Source organism: Sciurus vulgaris (genome assembly GCF_902686455.1).
Source record: "Sciurus vulgaris genome assembly, chromosome: 3".
Taxonomy (NCBI): Eukaryota; Metazoa; Chordata; class Mammalia; order Rodentia; family Sciuridae; genus Sciurus; species Sciurus vulgaris.
In genome coordinates, this window is record NC_136463.1 from 128,564,880 (window position 1) to 128,586,752 (window position 21,873).

At 38.1% G+C, this 21,873-nt stretch overlaps 1 protein-coding gene across 6 annotated transcripts in view; it reads right to left on the reverse strand.

The window, feature by feature from the left end:
• Nucleotides 1-353: 353 nt before the first annotated feature.
• CHN1 (chimerin 1) overlaps nucleotides 354-21,873 on the reverse strand; it is a 169,317-nt gene continuing 147,797 nt past the window's right edge. For 4 of the 6 annotated variants that reach the window (XM_079135043.1, XM_079135042.1, XM_079135044.1 and 1 more), the window contains 5 exons: nucleotides 12,006-12,179; nucleotides 10,946-11,023; nucleotides 8,449-8,586; nucleotides 2,618-2,723; nucleotides 354-1,260 (listed from right to left, as the gene is read on the reverse strand). In XM_079135043.1, coding sequence (XP_078991169.1) covers nucleotides 1,089-1,260; nucleotides 2,618-2,723; nucleotides 8,449-8,586; nucleotides 10,946-11,023; nucleotides 12,006-12,179 — 668 coding nt within the window. In that variant the 3' untranslated portion in view covers nucleotides 354-1,088. The remainder of the gene's footprint in view (nucleotides 1,261-2,617; nucleotides 2,724-8,448; nucleotides 8,587-10,945; nucleotides 11,024-12,005; nucleotides 12,180-21,873) is intronic. The other 2 variants (XM_079135047.1, XM_079135046.1) reach the window with 1 other exon arrangement.

Sequence of the window (21,873 nt, forward strand, 5' to 3'; positions counted from 1 at the left end):
GTGGTGTTTCAATGCAAGTCAACCCCAGACATTCTCAACAAACAAATATTAGAAAGAGTCACTTTTTAAATTAACCTCCTTTCTTCTGATGAATCTAGAGGGACCTCTTGCTTGCCCTCTCAAAAAAGTAGAAAAAATATTCTAGATTTCTGCCAAAGATATATGAGAAGAAAAATAAATCCAATGAATGAGCGTTCTGAATCTAGGCAGTTTTAAATTATTATTTTGGGAACTCACCACAAAACTTTTAACAGTAAACAAAAGGGTGAGAGTAAAGTACTCGGTATTAGATAAAAGGCCACATTTTTCCAAATACTCTCACTCATGGAAACCTGCCCCCGCCCCGAAAAAAAACCTACCAATATTTTTGATTTCTAAAAGCCAATTTTAATAAATTAATAAATGCATGCCAGATAAAAATACAAAATTACAACTGAAAACCAAAGATAATTTAACAGAAGATGCTCTGTGTTGTACATTTTTATTGGTAGGATAACTTATTAAAGTAACAAATCTGAAAACACATTTTGCTTTTGCTGGAAAGAAAGTACTATGTTAGAGAAGAGCTAAGAAAAACTGGAAATAAACCATCTGTGGAAAGTCGGCATATGATATAGTCTATGGTAATACGACAGCCAGGGGTGCTGTTTATCCACTCGTGTGTGCATGTTTGTACAAGCATTAGAAACCAAAGGCATGGACCCCAAAAGCAAAGTCACAACAGGTTTACTCTGTGAAACATGCTGGATCACAACCACAGACTACCCAGGATGGGGAGGCGGTGCGGGTGCAGGTCTGCTGTTTCCTTGGCATGGAGTTTCCTTACCAAGTAGGGGGTAATCATGCAATAGCTTGAGTTTCTCTTAACATGATAAACACCCAGGATTACTAGAACCGGAAAGCGTGTGTTCACTGTTTTACAAGGACAGCTGAGCAGCGCTACAGAAACAACAGAAAGTTCCTTCATTTTAATCTGGTTATTTGCCCAAACCTCTAACAGAGAAATAATTCAGCTAATGGAGCCAATTAAATTACTATAAAACATTCCTTCATCTGTAAAACATTTCTTTCCCCCTGAAATTAAAAATCTAAAATAAAATGTCTTCATTTTTGATAAGCAGCTCCACCACCAGTCTCTGGTATCGTATATCGTTCAATGCCGCCATTGCGTCTAGTTCTGGGGATCTCATAAGGGTTGGACCGAAAACAATTCCAAGGTTTTCTGCACTCATAAGATTCTCCTTTTCGTGGAGGGTCACCCTGCAAAATACAAGTAAAGGAACAGATGACTTGGGGCTCTCCATTGTGCCTGAGCACTGAAACAAAAATGAGACTCCCAATAAAGGCTGGTGCCTACTTACCAACTTCCACCAGGTTATTTCTCTGTACTTCTCTGTGACTTTGCAGTATGGACTTCCCTTCAAGTAGATTATGCTAATAAAGAATTTAAACTTCTGGGGATCACAGAGGCTCACCCCTGACCCTGAGTGAATGTTCTAGGCTATGAGTTCATTTCAACTGTGGATTCTCTTGCCCTAGCCATAGTGCAGGGGTGCCTTCGCTCGGAGCAGAGCAGTCCCCATGACTGCTCCATCTGCCCTCCCTCCACCCTGGCTCTCTGGCTTCCTAGGCAGTCTTTCTGCAAGTGGAACAGTTTATTGAGTGCAGGGAGAGAACAGTTGCATAGTAATAGGAAATGGCTCAGAGTAAGTGACACCATCAGGAAGTCTGTTTCTAATCATTTCTCACCACAGCAATAACACAGACTATAATTTCAGAGTTATTCCTTTGAGTGTGGAGCACTTAATTACATCCAAATATGAAATAAACATGAATTTATAAGGAGATGTAAGCATATTAAAGGTTTTAACTCACAATACTTTTAAAGAGGAAAATGCGAACATTCATGAGTGACTAAGATATTTCAAATAATTGCCTTTCGGGCATATGATTTTTTTTTTTTTGTTTGTTTGTTTGTTTCTAATTGTTTTTATATTTTGAAACCCTAAAATCACTAACAATATAATTTTGAAAATTTAGATTCAACTGGTAGAGATCAAGCATGACTAAGCAGGAAATAAAACTTCATCACTGTCAATCATTTTAAAGCATTAAACTGAAACTAGCTGAAATATTTAATTTTCCATTTCTTCTGTTATCGCATCACTTTTCGCACCAGTTTCCAGCACTGGCAACAGTGATTCAACAATCTAAAACTCCATCCCTAACTCTGATGTTGTTTTTTTCTGATGTCCTTATTTAGCAGCAAGTGGGTAAGTAAGCCACCTTGTAAGTTGCTTTGTCCGTGCTTGACTGTGCTACTCTCTTTACAGCTATAACCCTTTGCCCTTCCACAACAATTAATTCATGCCTTGGTGGAATATTGGTATTTCTAGCATATTTATGAGCATCCTGGAACTGCCAAAACATTCAAATCAGAATCTGGTCTGCACTCAAGACCACAGTACAGAATATTTTTAGCATTCAAATAGTGCAATTTCTCACAAGAGACAATAGAGCTTTATGCATTTATTCACTCAACAGATCAACTGTCCTTTCATTTTATTCTTAAAATGTGGATGCAAAACAAGTGTAAGATTCCAAGTCTGTTACTCACCTCTTTAGATGAGCCATGAGGTACCGGAGGGTTTCGCAGTGAGCAGGGGGCAGGAGTTTCAGTGCCTCATGAAGGGTTTCCAATTGCTCGTCAGGATCCATAATCTCTAAAATAGCAAGTTAAAAACCAAGGAGAAAAGCTTTAACAGAAGACTGGTACAAGTGGCTGTTCGGTGAAACTCTTCTAAAACTTGTAGGAAATGCTTTCTCACAAGGTCCTTGCACATAGCTTTGGGAAATGTTTTAAAGGTTCAAGTCCCAGATTTCCAAAGGCTCTGAGTTTCAGTGAAGCAACACTGTTTACTTGGATTTGGAGGGTGGACATCCATTTTTTTTTTTTTTTTTTTTTTCATTTGTATGTCTTAAGAGTCTGGCAAGTATGGAACTGGATACTGACTGTAGATATAACTATAAAAATATTTAGATGTATAGATATAGATAAAACCTTTTACACTCGAATTCATTAAAATGAAGTCATCTTAAAATATTACAGACATACATAAGGGTGGTACATTGTTCAAAATATCTTAAAAATCCCCTCCACTGACTGTACATAACCCATGCTGCACCACTGCCCACTGAGGCCCCCTGGCAAAGTCTTATTGATATTTATACTTAAAAAGTATGTTTATTGTTTGTTTTTTTGTGGTGCTGGGTAATGGACCCAGGGCCTTGTGCATGCTAGGCACTGAGCTACATACAGTCCTTTTTCTTTTTAAAATAAGAAATGTATCCAACATGTACTGGTTTTATGCATTAGACTGTTATAAATTACTGTGTGTTATATACAGATATTAAATCTATCTTCAAAACACGAGCACTTCCTATTACTTAAGATATTTAAAAGCAATAACATGTTTTTCATGATGGTGGGATCCCCGAAATAATGTGATTCTTCCAAAGCTGACAGCCTTGAAGGGGAACATCATCATTAAGATATTATAGTTCAGTTTGTATGGGCCCCAAACCCAGCACATTCCTTTGAGGTCATGGGTTACATTTGATTCATCAATCACATCTATCATGAGAAATAAATGATATTTTTGGAATTCTGTGCTCTTGAAAATGCACTACAGAGCACCTCCTGGTTTCCACCTGAATGCCAGGAAGATGGGGTGGCTTTTAAATGCTGGGTTTCAGTGCAATTGCAATGGGACCCAATTTCTAGTCTTAATCAGAACAGCAGCCTTGAAATGCTGGGGAGGCTACATTTGACCAGAATGTAATGTTCAAGACACAAGGCCACCCCACTCAACCCACAAAGGCCAAAACTCCTAGTCTTTCTATTCTATTATATGAGCCAGCTCAGTAGTAATGTATGACTCTGGTAAAAACTAGTGTAAGATGAATGGGAAGTTTGTACCATTGGCTCAGCAGATTTGATAAATTTCAGAATATGAATAGTGACTGAAGCTTTTTAATTCAAAGCTTCTGCCCAAACCTTCTCCACAATTCCTGGTTCATCTTTGCAATGAAGAATATATTATTTGCCTTTGCCAGACTAAATAATGTATGGGTGTTTGAACCTTGGGCCTTTAAAGACTGTCAATTCATAATACCAATACTATCTCAGGCACAGAAATTCAATAATTTCTAGAAATAGGAGAAGAAAAATTTATTTATTATGGAGAACTAATTCATTTTTACCATAGGGCTATTTAATTTGAATTCTTAAATTTGAAAAAGATTTTTCTTTTAATTTCTACAATTAATTTTTAGAAGAATTGAAAGTGCCCAGGGTTCATAATTTCAAATGGGTGGTCAGGAAAGACCTGGAGGAGAAAGGCCTGAGTGAAGCCTTTGAGGGAGTGAGGGAGTGACCCCGTGGAAAGATGGAGGAAAGATGGCCGTGGGCAGAGGAGCCACACATGCAGATCGTGAGGGGAATATGCCTCTGAGGAGAGGTGGGGCGCAAATGTGACTCAGGAGAGAGGAGGTGGCTCAGGTACTCTCTCATGCAGTGTCTGTAAGCAGCTCCAAGGACTTGGCACGTATCCAGAAAAATGGCAATGTTCTGAAAAAAGAAGTACCAAGAGTCGGCAATCGCTTTTCATAGTTCTCTCCTCTGGCTGCCATGTGGAACAGACTGTGGAAGGGCAAGAGTAAGGCAGAAAGACCATCCCAGTAATCATCACAAAGATCCAGGGGAACAGGTGACAGTAGCGCGGACCAGGTGGTAGCAGTGAAGGTGAGAAGTTGGTAGATTCTGGGTGCATTCTGAAGGTAGAGTCCACAAGATTTCTCAATGAAGGATGAATAAGAAAGAGAAGAATCAAGAATGATCCAAGTTTTGGGTTTAGGTAACAGGGATATGGAGCCTCCACTAACTGAGGAGTTGGCAAAGACCAAGGCAGGGAGAGGGTTTGGTGGGGGTCCCTTGGAGAGGCCCACCAGACATGCAACAGATGTGCTGGATACAGATCAGCCTGGTGTTCAGGGAGATGGTATTTGCACCTCCATGGTGGAGATGTGAATTTGGCCTGTATAATAAAATACACTGAATATGCTAGTATCAAATGGACAAGAGATTCTTCCCTGGAATTCATTCTTCCTTTTCTGCTACATACAGAAGTACTGCCCATTACTATTTTTTTTTTTTTTTTTGACGACACAACTCATTAGCCATAAGAAAACTATAGCAAAATTTAAGAGGCAGACAGACAAAATGAAATGTGTTCAGAGATGAACGGCCACCATAAGTTGTCACCAAATATAGAATGAAGTGAGGCTAATGCCACTGCCAACAGAAGGGCACTAAAGACAGACAGGTTTCTGTTGCATAGGAGCAGGGCTTTACGACTGTTACCTCTGTCCACCACAGTAGACTGGCTGCCAATAGAAGCAGTGATCTTGCAGTTACTGGGCATTTCAAAAAGAATGTGTGAGAGGAGGAAGTGTAGCTACATGACTCCTTAGAATATATAAAGGCTTCCTGGGATTCACTGGGATTACAGGCATATGCCATTCTATCTGGCTGTCATGTGGCTGTTCTAAGATCTCCTAGGAAGACGCCTTTGATTCCTGGGCAGGAGGACCAGCCCTGGTCCTGCCAGGAGTTCCCCTGTGGCAGTGCGGTTTCACTATGATCAGGGAGCATCCGTGAATTATTGAGGGTGCCCTGTGAGAAACCCTGCACATACGCATTTAGATTATGCACAGGTGTCATGCCTTTGTGTTCTAGGGCAGCAGTGTCTTGGTGGGTGGGGAGAGGGAGCAAGAGGGATGGACAGGGCAGACCTAGACTGCACAGTAGGTTCAGAGGGCAATATGCAAGGCACAGGGAGGCCACATGGCTTGTAGACAGGTTGACCTGGCCTTTTCCAAACTGGCATCTCTTTTCACTTCCTATGGCCTCTCCCTCCCAGCTTTCACACTGAGCCTCTCCAAGGGAGGCTGCAGAACAGCAGAGATCTACTAGCTTTTATAGAAGGAAGTTTTAACATGAACTCCGACTTTTTTGTTGTTGTTGTTGTTAGCAAAGGATTCTAATAAATGCCAGAGACATTAAAAAAAATTTTTTTTGTAGCTGTAGATGGATAGCATGCCTTTGTTTATTTTTATGTGATGCTAAGGATTGAACCAGTGCCTCACACATGCTAGGCAAGTGCTCTGCCACTGAGCTACAGCCCCAGCCCTAACCCTGCCAGAGACATTTTCAGGGGTCATTCCATCTTGTCCTTCATTTGGAAGGGCTGCTTCCTCATCCTTCCTCTTTCCTTGTTTAAGTTTTCCTGGTCCCATCAGGTGGGCCAGGCAGTGTGCACAGTGAACAGAGCAAGGGCTTTAAGGAGGCAGAAGTGGGTTTGATTGCCAGGGGTGCTTCTAACAATGTGAAGCATATTTCCTTTCCAAAATGACACCAGGGATATAAAGTGACTGGTCTGATTTATGGTATTTCCTATGTGCTCTGTAACTGTTAACTTCTCTTATCTTCCTTTTAAGACATGGCTGTGTCTATACATCTAAAGAAAGAAACAGACTCCATTGCTGGAAAAGACATGTACAAGGATATAACATCCCATAATGTTATCACTATCAAACATGCACCACACACATTTGTATTATGTACAGGTTCTATGCCAGGCTTTTTGATGTTGCAGAAATCACATTTAAAATAGTTGAATTACAACTATTTTAGGAGGCATTTCTACCTTGATTTAGGAAAGCTACTTTCTTATGTGGTTTTAAGAGTTCTCTCAGGAGTGAGTTCAAGGGGGCTTTGCTGACTTCAGACAGGAAGCCTGTTTCAGAAACAAATCGTACAACAAAGGCAAATGGTTTGGAATAATAATAAAAGAGGAGATATTCCTCAGCAACTAGGGTAGGTGTAGGGAGAGAAGTAATCTAGAACTGTGGGGCCAAAGGGCCTTGAAATCCAGAGGATTTCAAGGAGGCTTGGATGTTCCCTGGATAAGGTGGTTGTGTGAGGTCCAGAAGTGGGTTTCAATCAGTGCTCTGTCCTCTGCTCCCTGTGTGCCCATGGCTTAGGCACTGAGCCAAATTTTAGTTTTAGTCCCAAGAAACACAGGGATAGGACACTGATGCAGTCCACCCAGTGCTGGGCTGGGGTCAGAGTGAACTGAACAGAGCAGCCCTTCACAAAAGTGCCCGTCAGACTTACGATCTTTCTGGGGAACATTTGCTCCTCAAAACAGGAGCCCATCAGCTCTCTCAGACAGTTTTCATGATCAGCACCAAGACGACAGGAGTGAAACCACCATGGGGGAGACCTAAATCGTTTGTGCTGTCTAACTTGTTAATCAGTGTCAGTCTCACGGCGGTTCTCCTCACGAGAGCTGACCTGCAAGAAACGAGGGCTCCAAGAAACTAACCATGAAAATTCTCAACCAAAGCTGAAGGTGGAAACTAAAAATCAGGACAAAGGCAGTTTGTACTTTCATAGAACTTAGAAGTCAAAAATTAAATCATAAGCTGGTGTGGTGTTGCATATCTGTGAAGCCCAGCTCCTGGGGAGGTTGAGGTGGGGGGATGCCAAGTTCAAGGCCAGTCTGGGTAACTTAGAGACCCTGTTTCAAAATAAAATGAAGAGGGATGGGGATGTGGCTCAGTGATAAAGTGCACCTGGCTCAATCTCCAGTATTGGGGGAAAAAAGAATGCATATCAGTGTTACTAAGGAAGTGATGTTATTATTATTTAAAGATTAAGACAACATATGGTTTTAAAGAGAAAGGCAAAATGACAAAAATAGCATATCTTTTCTAAAAAAGTCCTGCCAACATTTAAAACCTGTTAAAATTTCCCTTCTTTAGAAAGTGAAATGTGAATTACAGGTATGATTTTTACAGCATAAATAAAATTTGGCAAATGAAACTTCACTTTTTTTTCATTTTTATATTAAGTGGAATTTTTAAAAAAAGTCTCCTTGATCTAAAATGGTGCTCTCCTCGAAGTATGATTTACAGACCAGGGCTAGTTTGTGAACTGTTAGTGGTCAGCATTAGCTTGTACATATACAGGATAAGTGTAGAAACTGAGAACAAGAATTGAGAAACAGTAATTTTTATGTTTGTTGAACAAAACGGTTGGTCTTGTTCTTTTTTAATTTTATTTTTCTACTTGTATTTTACAAAGGTTGACACATCTAAGGTATAAGCTTATTTTGGAAAATTGGTACACTCCAAAGAAGCTTTTGATGGTAAAAGTCACAGATTAGAGAAGAGTCAAATTTCCTGCAAATATATTAACCATGGAAGATGTGAAGGAGAAATATTTCATAACATGTAGACAAGAAACTCAGCAGGAAGACCAGGAAAAGTAGTTACCAAAGGAGGCAGTTCATCAGTCTTGGGGACACATGCATGTGTACTTACTCGCAGACTCTATGAACTTAGGGTAGGCATCATATGTGATGAGTGGAATTGGCAAATCCCTGAAGTACAGTTTAAGCGCACCAGTGATAATGTTGATATCTTCATACATGTTCACAGAAATATCTGCTTTCTCACCATCTTTTGAGGATGTTAAAAGAAACAAAAGTAAATATTTTTACTGTTTTAATACACGACATTATTTGTACATGATTAGATATTAAAGATAAACAATACTTCAGTTTTTAACATCAAACTCGGTGTTCAGCCATGGCGCATGCCTGTAATTCTAGCAACCTGGGAGGCCCAGGCAGGAAAATTTCAAGTTCAAGATCAGCCTCAGCAACTTAGCAAGACTGTCTCAAAAGGTGCTGCTGGGCCCTCAGATTCTCAAGCAAGACCGTCTTCTTCAGAACGGTCCCTTCTGCACTGCCCTGCATTTAGTACTTTACTTTGTTACAATATCTGAATTTTCACCTACTAAAGACTTAATTAGATCTATTCTGAGTTAGATCCTAGGCTAGATTTATTTTATTTCATTTGGTTCATGAGATTTCTACAGATTACAAAGTAGCCTCTTCACTGCTATTCAAATGGCTAAAATGTAAAATACTGACATCAAAATTCCATGAAGACATGGAGGCACAGGAATTCTCACTTACTGCTGGAGGGAATGCAAAATGGTGCAGCCACTTAGGAAGATGGGCAGCTTCTTACAAAGCTGAACAGTGTCACCATACAATGCAGCAATGCACTCCTAGGTATGACCCAAATGAGCTGAAAACTATTGTCTACACAAAAACCTTGCACAGGTGTTTATAGAAACCTTGCTCATACTTGTTAAAAACTGGAAGTGACCAAGATATCCTTCAATAGATGAATTGATTAACTATGGTTCATCCAAAGAGTATTATTTAGCAATAAAAAGAAATGAACTACCAATCCACAAAAAGATACAGAGGAACCTTAAAAAAATTCATCCATGTTGGGCCATCTACTCTAATAAATACACCACACTAATTCAAGATGTTAATAAAAAGGTAACCATGGGCATGAGGGAGGGGTTACACGAGAATGTACTTTCTGCTCCATTTTTCTGAAAACCTAAAGCTACTTAAAATCCGACCTCTTTAAAAATTGCAAACACCTCAGCCTTTTAGACACTGACCAGTGTCCATCTTTCACACTTGGGTTAAAATCATGTGCGATAGTGGCACAAATTGGGATAGAGTGCTTTCTGGAAACAAGTCAATGTAGATTTCTTCACTGGGGGACATCAGGAAGCATGTAAGTGCTGGGATCCTAAGGACCTGGAGAAGGGGCTGGGAGAGCCCAACCGAAGGCAGAAAAATGACCAAGGCAAGGACCACCTCTATCGAAATTTTTACTCAGCAAAAAGAATAAACTTTCCTTCTCTTCTATCATAGGGCTCCTGCTCTAATGAGTCATTTTTTTATCTAAGAATCCAGATTTCAAGTATCCTGTTTCCAGGATATAGGCTACTTATCCGATTTTTATCTTGGAAAATAAAGTCTCCATTCTTATAGATCAGCTAGATGAAGGGCAAAACAGAATTGAGGTTGGTCTGGGAACCTTCTACCATTCCAGGAAATCTATGGGAAGCTGTCATGTTCATGATATCTCAGTCTACTTACTCTCCAAGCATGGATGTCAGCAGACTGACTCAGGACTGTGACAACTGAGATCTACAATGATTAGATCCTCCCCACCTTTCCTCTAAGTTTTTAGTGTATTTAATTTTTTTTTTTTTTGGCTACTCAATTCACATACAGTCAATTCCTGTTCTTCAGGTTATAGTGTAAGTGCATAAATATTTCTTCCTTGGGGAAGCCTCTTCTGATCTTCAGCATCCTTCACCTGCCTTAGTATATCCTGTTCCCTAGTTACTAATATTTTCCTTTATGGCATTTATTAAAATAAAACCAATAACCACCTTATTCCAGTACTCAAAGGAAAGATACATTGAAGAGCCATGGAAATATATTCTAAATCTTATTTGAAAAAATAAGCCCCACTGAGCATCTCTGACCAACCCCTTTCATAGTGAGGTCTTAGGCCAGAAGCTTCTCAGTTCCTCTTAGCTTTCTGGCCCTAACACATGAGCCAAAACCTGGATCTCAGTCAGCAAACAAGGGTGCCTAGGGAAGCGTGATGTCAGCAGACTGACTCAGGCCTGTGAGCTGAGACCTACAATCACTAGATCTTCCCCACCTTTCCTCTAAATTTTTGGTGTATTTAATTGATCTGTATGTCTTTTGGTGAACATGGACCAGCCACAGATATACAAAACCACGGCAATACAGTTAAAATGTATGCTTTCTCACTCTGAAATTTGACAGTTGAATGCTTATAGCTAATAACAAAATAAAATGCAAGTTAAGTCTTCTTTTGGGCATAATGGTCATCAATGATTTAGAAAAATAATGCAAAAAAATAGGAGAGTAACTGTCTGAGTTAATGACAGTGCTGAAGAACACACCTCTGTCAAAGGCCATCTTGACATCTTCAATTAGGTCACTAAATCCCGATACTCGGTATAGTCCTTCAGAATTAAGACCTGTGAAATAAGTACATAGGTAAATAAAGGAAGAAACAAACAAACCATGGGAGTTAATTAGCTTCTTTGGAATTTTGCCTTTTCTTCAAATTTTAACTTCTCTCCATATTCAGGCTGGGGAGGTAATACATAAGAAAGAATAATAAAATAGGCATGATTAGAAACTTTTCACGTTTTCCTCCTAAAATAAAGCCATTTTACTCACAGATTTTTAAAATTCTGACCTAGCCAGGCATGGTGGTGCATGCCTGTAATCTCAGCAACTCAGGAGGCTGAGACAAGAGGATCACGATTCAAAGCCAGCCTCAGCAATTCAGCAAGGCCCTAAGTAACTTAGTGAGATGCTGTCTCAAAATAAAATATAAAAATGGCTGGGGAGTGTGGTTAAGTGCCCCTGGTTCAATGCTTGTTTAAAAAAAAAAAAAAATTCTGACCTACTGTGACCTGGATATTTGTAAATTTTGTTCATTCTAATTAGATCAAACAATGTTAAGTCTTGAGGGAAATAATTCATCACCTAATTACACTATAAATTCTTTTACATAACAGAACAATGAGATGAACTGTATTTCCAGGCCTGTAGCAGTTTTTTCCCATGTGGGAAAGAATAATTAGGGTGCAGCTCTAGTTTTTGGCCTTGGATAGTTTTAATAGGGCATTTATATCTTTGCTTCTTGGACCTATGAAGCAAAGACTGAAATGTGAATTTATCTCTACACATCTACTTTTGTAGACAAGAATCACTATCTATAAATATATTTTTAAGCATATTTTTCTGTAACTAGTTAAATGTACCTTGAAAGCAAACTGTTTACTTGTTAATTCATTCTAGATGTTCTCAGATGTTGAGATCATATGACATCTGAAACCATTTTCCCCCAATTTACTGAGTAAGACAGAGTGCTGTGCACTGATGTACTGGGAGAGACATCAGGAATCGCAGTGGTGGTAATTTAAGACTACCGTGCCGGAAGTGCCTCACCTCTAGACTCGATCTCCCTGATGCACATGTCCACCACCATTGGCCGCTTGGTGATGTGGGCTTTCACAAGTGTCGTAAGATCACAGCTATACACCTTCTTCACATGCTTCAAGTCTGGCTTACAGTCATTTGGGACCATCTTGGAACACTGCTTATGAACATTCAAACCACAATCTAAGAAAACAATTAAAAAAAAAGGAAAAATTCATTATTATTTTTAGTTTTGAGCATCTTACAATGTCTATTTTAGCAAAAGACACTCCAGCTTGGTGAATTAGGTTTTAAAAAGGACCAGTGTCCAGCATTCCTTGAGGGGGCAGAAACAATGTTCCTCAAAGGAAACTTTGGGAAAACTTTGGTTGTAACCGAGGATCCTAGAATGCTAGCCTCAGGACTCATCATTTACTTGTGATATGACCCCAGGAACATATGAAAGGAAAAGAAAATAAAAGTTAATGTGTTTAATTAAATGTTTACATTTAATAATATTGTGCCAAAAGGTCAATGCTACAGTTTGAATATGTGTGTTTTCTAGAAAATTCATGTAACAGTGTTGACAGATGGGGCCTTCGGGAGGTATCAGGTCATGAGAGCTCAGTGCTCATGAGATCAATGCTGCTATGAGGACATGTAGATGGCTTCTCCCTCTCCTGCCATGTGAAGACAAAGCATCCATCTTCTCTTGACTTTCCACCTTCTGCCATGTGAGGATGCAGCAAGAAGGGCCACATTAAGCGCTGACACCTTGATCTTGGACTTCTTAGATGCCTGAACAGTGAGAAATAAACTTCTGTTCTTTATAAATAACTCAGTCTGTAGCATTTTGTTATAGAAGCACAAAATGAGCTGAGACAGCTAACTAAAACTCAATTTCTTTAAAGTTACATAAAAATTATATTTAATGTGACCAGGTTATATTCTGCTGTTACCAGCTAACATTTATTGAGGGTTACTATTGCCAGGCATGGTTCCAAGTACTTTATTTTATTTTTTCATTTGAACTTATAAAGCTCTATGAAATAGGTACTTTTCTCCTTAGTTTGTATCGGAAGAAACCAAGCATGTAGGTGTTAAATAATTTACCTGAGGTATGTAGTGGAAATGGGATTCAAGCCTTCAAGATGATTCCAGAGTCCACATTTTTAACACCTATATCATATTGTCTCTACTGAAGGTATTCCTTTGTTTTGTAATTTTACTGGGCTATATAACAACAACTTCTTCTTCTTCTTTTTTTTTTTTTTGGTACCAGGGATTGAACCCAGGGGTGCTTAACCATTAAGCCACATTCCCAGCCCTTTTTACATTTTATTCAGAGACAGGGTAAGTTACTTGGTAAGTTACTTAGGGCTTTGCTAAATTGCTAAGGCTGACTCTGAACTTGCAATCCTCCTGCTTTAGCCTCCCAAGTCACTGGGATCACAGGCAAGTGCCACCACACCCAGCTGGGCTATATAACTTCTAAGATGCCAGAACCCAAACATTTTCTGGTTAATATTTCAAAATGTTTCTGGTTAATATTTCTGGTCAGTATTTCTCGTTAATATTTCATCTTTCAGCTACTGCATGGTGAGATTTTATAAAGGATAAAGAGAAATACAAATATTTTGCAAAATTAGACTGAAAAGTGATAAAACTATAGCTGAATAAACAATTCAACTAAAATAAATGTAGCTTTTTGTTCTTAAGTTTATAAAACCTTTATGTTGACCTTTTGCAAAATCAGTCCAAATATGGTATATAACAGCCAGGTCCCAATTAAACCAACTTGAAAACCATACAATGCCATCATGACTGTGGTCTCTGGGTAAGCTTTAGCTCTTCTTGCTGTTCCTGGTACAGAGTGGGGCATAATACACACCTCAGAGAATTGTTATAAAAATGGCTAAGCCAATGTGTTCGAATGCTTTGCATATTGCAAAACTAGACAAATGCTGATGACCATCATTATCATTATAAGTTTTGGTAAAACTTATAAGCTGCAGTCTGGTTATTAATGGAAGTAACAATACAAAGAAAATTAGCCAACACATAAATGGAATTATTTTTTTCATTACATGTTAGACATGGCCAAATGAAGAACTTCAAGTCTGCGGCACCTAAGGGAGGAGTTCATATGTATGTCTCCATGTGCAAAGCCAGGTTAGGTGTGGAGGGAAGCTGGGTTGACATGTGTGTAAGTGAACACTCTGGAGATGGTATCACCTGTTCCAATTATGTCCAAACATCACCACCACTGCTTCTTTGACTGCAAAAAGGCTTCCAGCGTGAAGAGTTCAATCTATACTAGTTGAAGAAAAAATGCAGCACTATTCTATAAGGTTAAATGAGGTCCAAACGACTATATAACCATAACTCAAATTCCTCTTGACGTCTGTATTAAATATTCTGATTCAGTTATAAGGCAAACCAATGGCAAAAATGTACACCTAAGAGGTCTCTTTTCCCTAAACATTTTAATATTTTGTATGCCCTCTATAATTTAGAGTTTGGTCTAGAATCTATGAGCTGTGTGATTTCGAATGCATGATTTAAGCTTTCTCTGCCTACATTATGTAAAATGGGAATAATATTAGTGTTTATTAGAGTCCGTATGAGGCTTGAATGCTAATATATGTAAAGTACTTATGTATAGTAAATTGTGTTACTATGTTCTTATTTAGAGGAATGAAATAGCATTTTAAGAGGCCTTCTCAATGTAGTACCCCAAGGTTTGTTGTACATCATTGTCATAGTCAGACATAGTCATAGTCAGCTTAAAGTTAGAAGCTAAGATGAAGTCAAGGTCAATTCTATATCTGTCAGATATGAATGTAAGGTCCTGGAAACGGCTTGGAAAACGGGATATTGACTTCCACATCTGCACTGTTCTTAATGTATTTCATTTACATAAAAGCATCTTCAAGTAAGTAGTGCACCATTTCTTTCTGCTTTCACCAATTTTAGAGAGTTTCATTGATTATTTTTTCAAATATCTTTGCAGTTTTACTCTTCATCTTCTTTCATGGTTCCAACAACACAAATGTTACACCTTTTGTTACTGTCCTGCTGGTCTCTTATGTGCAGTTTGTTTCTGAAAATCTATTTTCTCTCATTTGTTTGAGTTGGATAATTTTTGTTGACATATCTTCAAGTTCATGGAATCTTCCTCTGTCATCTTCATTTTGCTATTCAGTCCCTGATTCAGTGAGTTCATTTCAGTTATTACATTTTTCAGTTCCTAATTTTCCTTTTGACTTTTCTTTTAATCTTTATTTTTCTTCTGGCAATTTCTAATTTTTTTTCATTTGTTTCAAGAGTGTTCATCATTGCTTGCTGGAGCATTTTTACGCTAGTTCCTTTTCTTGACTAATTCCAACATCTATATCATCTCAATGTTGGTATCTGAAAACTGTCTTTTATCATTTGAGTCAATATTTTCCTGGTTCTCAGTGTAAGTAGATTTGAATTGCAGTTTGGATATTTTGAGTGCTGTTCCTACTTCAATCTTCAATTTCAGCAGGCAGTTAACTTCTTTAGATTTAGAATGCATGTCTGGGCTCATTTTTATAGACAATGAATCTGATGTCAACCTAGTTAAAAAATCTTTGTAATGCTATTTGCCTCCCTAACTTACGTTATCCAAATGGTGGGGATTCTATTCCACATCTCCATGGTGTACCACCATGGAGATATATAATAACCATGGTGTTATTGCAGGTATAGTGGAAATCAGGGCTGTGCCTATAAACTTGACTGGATAGGAATGCTGTTTTGCATGTAATTACATGGTGGCCAGGGAGGACAGAGTTCTGATCTGGGTCTCAGCTGCTTCATTTCTGCAGATCAGGGATGAAGATATTTCTGCTCATAGACTTAGGCTGAGAGGGTGCTATTTCTACCATAGGTTGTGAATAAAAGTCAGGGTCCTACCCACAGGTTCAGCCGAGGGGGTGCCAATTTCTTACTGCAAAGTAAGGATAGATGCTAGTGCACTGCCCACAGATTCACAGAAGAAAAGCATGCCCTCCTGTCACAGGGTAGAATGCAAAACATTGCGTCCACAGATACTGCTGCTACTGCAACCACTGGGAATAGGCAGTGACATTTTTTTTCATGGTATTTACCTAGAGAACAGTAGGTATGGCTAAAAGGTTTATTCCTGCTGGGCTACCTTTTCCCAGTGAATTGGTTAGGAAAAGCAGGCTTTCTGCTCTGCCTGCCTGCTAGCACTTATGGGTTGTGGGTTTCCCTAGTGTCCAGACTGAGATATATAGGAGGGACAAAAAACACAGTATGGGGGAACTCACTGCTGGGTTGTTCCTTGAGTCCTGAGGTTCCTATGAGCCCTCCTTATTTTCTCTAAGTTTTAGAGACCTTCATAGTTGATATAAATATCTTGCTCAGGGTCTCTTGTTGTTGTATGTGTGGAGGAGTGCGGGGGTGGTGCTGGGTGTTATAATTACTGGGAGGAATACAGTGAAATACATTTATCCATCTTGTCAGGAACTGGAAGAACTCTTACAGTGTGTTTTGAAAGTATAAAATTAAGCAAAATTTCAGTCTGTACACACAGGTCACAGTTGGGAAAGAGTCCTTGGTAACAACGTATTTCACAGATGAAGACAATGAGGTTCAGAGGGACTAAACGAGTTGTTCAAGTTATTCAGTGAGAAAAGTGGAAGAACCGAGAGGACTGCAGATCCCAGCCTGTGCTGTTCCCACTGAGTCATACCTACTTCTTTCCACCAGCAGTACACCATGTACTCTGAGGTATTTTTTCAGCACTGAAGATGAATTTGCTATATTTAACCTCTTATTTGATAATATGTGTTGTACCCATTATCATATATACTTGAGTTTAAAAACCACTGCTATATTTTACCCAGTCTTACACTTATTGATGATTGACTCTGATAGGACTTCTAAAAACAGTTATAAAGTCTAACCATTATATTTTTGTTTTGTCATATTATTTCCCTATGCATAAACTCTAACTGGAAATCTAGGAGAAAGACAAACAGCAAAATTTGGATGCATGCATATAAAAACATCTGAGTGGCATGATACTCTGATATTAACTTTTCTCCTTTCGTGGTTGGAGACATCTCTCATTTTAAACATCAGCAGGCTCTAAAACTTATTTGTGAATCAGTAAAAACTGAATAAAGTAAGATGACTGAGTTCATATTTAGGTATTTAAGGAAAAAGGCAATGTTCTGAACTAATATTCCTTTTCCTTTGAATAATAGAAAACCATGGGAAAATATATTATGCTCAATTTTAGCAATAAATATCAAGGCCAAATTTTTGACTATATTGAACATGATGAAGTCCTTTACAAGACCACATTGATAGGGAGAAAACATTAAAATAAAGCATTTTTTTATACCCCTAAGGTCACAATGCAATACACCAGCCCTGAGCCTGCCCTAAAAATTGCTGCTGCAGGACTTGCAGTATATCAATATTTCATTTGCCATTAAGATTTTATTTGGTTTTCATACTTATTTATTAAAGTCATATAACTCCTATATAGTTCCATTTCTTCCAGGGAAGTTCTACACTATAAATGGGGGGAAAGTCCATAGAAGATTTCATTTGTTGCATCTCTTGGTTTGGCAGGTTATTTTATGTTACCATTAAACCACATTTTCCCTCTCCTAATCTCTCAAGTTAATAAGCACAGAAAAAACATATGAAAGGAGGAATAAAAGATCTGAATCATCTTATTCTGCATTTAATCAAATATTTCTATTACACAGACTACTAACATCAGGCTCTTTTCCTATTTTCTGGGGCCTGATATTTCTAATACATATATATGATGTTATCTAGAATAGAGATCTATTTTTTAAAGTTAATTGTTAATATTGTTTACATTCTACTGATAGGATTATTATGGTGATGTATGTTTTGAAAGAAAAGATAATTATTCATTTTTCTATGCCTGTTCATTTTTAAGTAATTACAAATAAGTTTTACTTTGTTTTTTTGTGGTGCTGGGGATAAAACCCAGGGCCTTGTACATGCTGGACAAGCATTTTACCACTGAGTTACACTTAAAGCTAATGAATTTTATTCTAAAATATATTTCTTATTTTCCCCCATAAAAGTAGAATAGCTCATATTTAAATGTGCATCACAATTAACTTTCATAAGCAAAATGAAGAGGAATGCCTTTGTTCTTTGAAATATTTATGAAAGTACTGCTTTCAATGAAGAGGCTACATGAAACTTAATCAAGTTTTACCAAATTCTCATTGACTTATAAGTACAACTGTGACTTTGAAGTACAATCAATGATGCAATAAAAGATATCACTACTTCCTTTCTTCCACCTAAAAGTTAAGTGCTTGTATACTTGAAATAATAGGTTTTATTATTAGGAAAAAACTGCTGCTATTTCTGTTTGGGGGCAGCAATGATAATGATACACTAAAAATACTAAGCCATCTTAATAATTAATGCTAAGTTGAAATGTCAGATTTAAAATAATGGATCATCATTCTTAATTTCTTGTTCATACTCTGATAAGGCTAAAATAAAAGCATTTCAGGAACGCTGGTGGGACAATGGTCTTTTCTGGGAAGAAATGACAATCTCAGCCATTATAAAATAATAATACATTATTCTAACCTGTAAGCTTACTTTTTATAAAGAAAGGAAAAACAAAACCAAACCCCAATTTGGGGAAACTAATTGATTTGAATGATCATCCTTTGATTCTTTTTTTTTTTTAAATCATGCTTCTTTATACACACACACACACACACACACATATATATACACATTTTTATACATGTATATATATATACACACATTTTTCTTGAGTTGTCCATGGAACTTTATTTATTTATATGTGGTGCTAAGAATTGAACCCAGTGCCTCATACGTGCCAGGCAAGTACTTCACCACTGAGGCACAACCCTAGCCCCTGATTCTTACTTTTTAAAAGTTACCTATTTGGGTCATAAATAATTTAGCAAGAGGAACATCAGTTCTGCAGATAGATAGTCCCTTCAAAGAGACATAAATTTACCCACTTTACAGGAGGCTACTACAAGGGGGAGGCTTTGGCAGAGGAGACAGCTTATGTTTCCCATGTCACCAATATCACTGGGTTTTGAAAAGATTGTGCAATGTAATGATTAGCATTCTTACAAATATCCCTGCTACTCCTTCAGCTCCTCCATTGTAGTGTGCTATGGCAAGCCTAGAGCATTCAGTCCTGAAAGGGCAGCTTGCTTGTCACAGAAGTAACTATGTGATTCCTACAGCAATATTGCAGACCAGGTGGTTTTGACACCACCCAATACTTTTACATAATATTTTTAAAAGAGAAAAGGTGTGGATGCAAAGGATTAAAAATTGTACCTTTTGGTCAACACCCCCTTAAAAATTGCTGACAGCTGGGCAGGATGGTGCATGCCTGTAATCCCAGAAACTCAGGAGGCTGAGGCAGGAGGATAGAAAGTTTGAGGCCATCCTAGATAACTCAATGAGACCCTCATAACTTAGACCTTGGGAATATAGTTCAGTGATAAGGCACCCCTGGGTTCTATCCTCAGTTCAGAAAAAGAAAAGAAAAAAATAAGAAACCAGAACAAAGCAAGTTGTCTTTGGGATCAAAAGCAGATAAATATATCTCTTGTCTGACAGGTAACAGTTCTACCATTATCTTTGGATAACATTTTTAATGTTTAATGGCTATTGTATTAGTTTCCAATTGCTACTATAACAGAGTGCTACAAACTCAGTGGCTTAAAACAACAGGTATTTATTACCCTACAGTTCTGGAGGTTGAAAGTTCAAGATCAGTTTCCCTGGGCTAACGTCAAGGTGTTCTTTCTGTCTCCAGTGGGACAATCTTTCCTTCTCTTTTCGAGCTCCCAGAGGCCACCTGCATTTTTTGGCTTCTAGTCCCTTCATCCATCCCCAAATCCAGCTGCATAGCATTTTCTCTCATCTCAGAAACATCACCTTTCTGTGACCCTTAATCCTTCAGCCTCCCTAAGAACTCCTGTGACTGCGATTACACTGGGCCCACTCTAACAAACCAGTGTCATCTCAATATCCTTAATTTTGCCTCATCTGCAAAATTCCTAGTGCCCTGAAAGGTAATATGTTCGCAGGTTTCAGGGATTAGGAAGTGGAAATCTTTGGGGACTCTTATCCAATGCCTACCACAGTGAGTATGTATTCTCTCTTTAAATTCCTGATTCTTTGCTCTGTTTTAGATAACAGATGGCTCAAAGGATACATCAGTCTCAGAGTCACTTCAGACCTAAGAATCTCACTATCAATTCAAATGTGAACAGTTGTCAAAGAAAACAGAACTAATTCAAATCTCAACTCCAACCTCTAAGTTTTTTTTTTTTTTTTAATTTGTTTTATTTTGTGCTGGGGATTGAACCTAGGGGTGCTTTATCACTGAGCTACATTCCCAGTTCTTTTTAGTTTTAAAACCATCTCATTAAGTTGCTGAGTCTGGCCTTGAACATGGTGATCACTCCCCTGCCTTAGCCTCCTAATTTGTTGGGATTACAAATATGCACTGGGCCCGGCAACCTCTGCATTTAAAAAAAAAAATGTGTTTATATTATATATTATGATTCAAATCTCAAAGAACACAATGCTTTTAAGGACAAGATACAACAATGAAATGAAAAATATCAAGGCTTTTCTTTCAATTCTCGCCCTTCACTCCCAGTAAGAGGCAGAGGTTATGAGTGTGGGTGGCTGTGGAGAGGGGGGTGGATCATTGTCTTTCTCCTTTCTCCACAGTTATTACTGTGATAAATGTTCCAAAACATTTCTTTCAAATATGATTCAGGATTGTAGTGTACCGCCACAAATTATTCACGTATGTGTTCTACTCATTCTCTGCTGATGGCTGACACAGAACTCCTATGTAGATGACCTTCAATCTCTCAAGATGTAAATGGCACAATGTGTAACTCTCTTCAGAGAAAAGCTTATAAGGTAGTGATGGTCATGAATTGCTCAGGAAACTGTTGCAGAGTGTCAGCTGGTCAAGGATGTCTCAAAGAGCATACCAGGCTAATGGAGACCCTTATTCCTTGAGCAGGCAACTTTTGATTTTGAAAGATTAGTTCATTTCCCTTTAGACAACCACGAGGAAGACTGTCTTAATACTACCACTTTATCAACACTTTCTATACCTCATTTTCCCCTCCAGTTCAAAGGCACACCCACAGTCTTTTTAAGGACGGTTCCTCATTCTGACTCCCCAGAACTCAGCCATAATAATAAGGTTTTCCTCATGGACTCTCTCAAACTAGACCCTGAGCCTTGATGGACAGCTTTGCCCAGTTCAAAGTCTATATTTTCAGCCCTCTTACCCAACTCTCCATAGCAGGGAGCTTCCAGGCTGGCCAGCTAATGATAATATGCCTGAAAACTTACTAAGCCCTAGTGATGTTTAGGAAATAATAACTGAAAGAAGAGTGACTTGAAATTTCACATGCAATGCACATTGTACTTTGCTATTCAAAGAAAATGTAATTTAGATATATGAAAAATCCGACTTCAGAAATTTATGCACATAACGGACAACAAAAATATTCCACTTAAAAATCATGCCACAAAAGAAATAGGGATATTTCCAGTGGGAAGTCTGTTACTACAGTTACCATTTTGAAATAAATTACTTTTAGTATACTTTTTAGCATAAAGCTTTATGCTTAAAGACATGTAAGAATATATTAGTTTTACAAATTAAATAGCAAAAAGAAACTTTGATGATCAAATACTGTATACTTAAAATTTAGGTGGTCATTTTAAAGTTTATGCTAGAATATAGAACAGTTTGAATAAATGGCCAATATTAAGTATATTCGTTCTATACAAATAAATTCCATGTTAA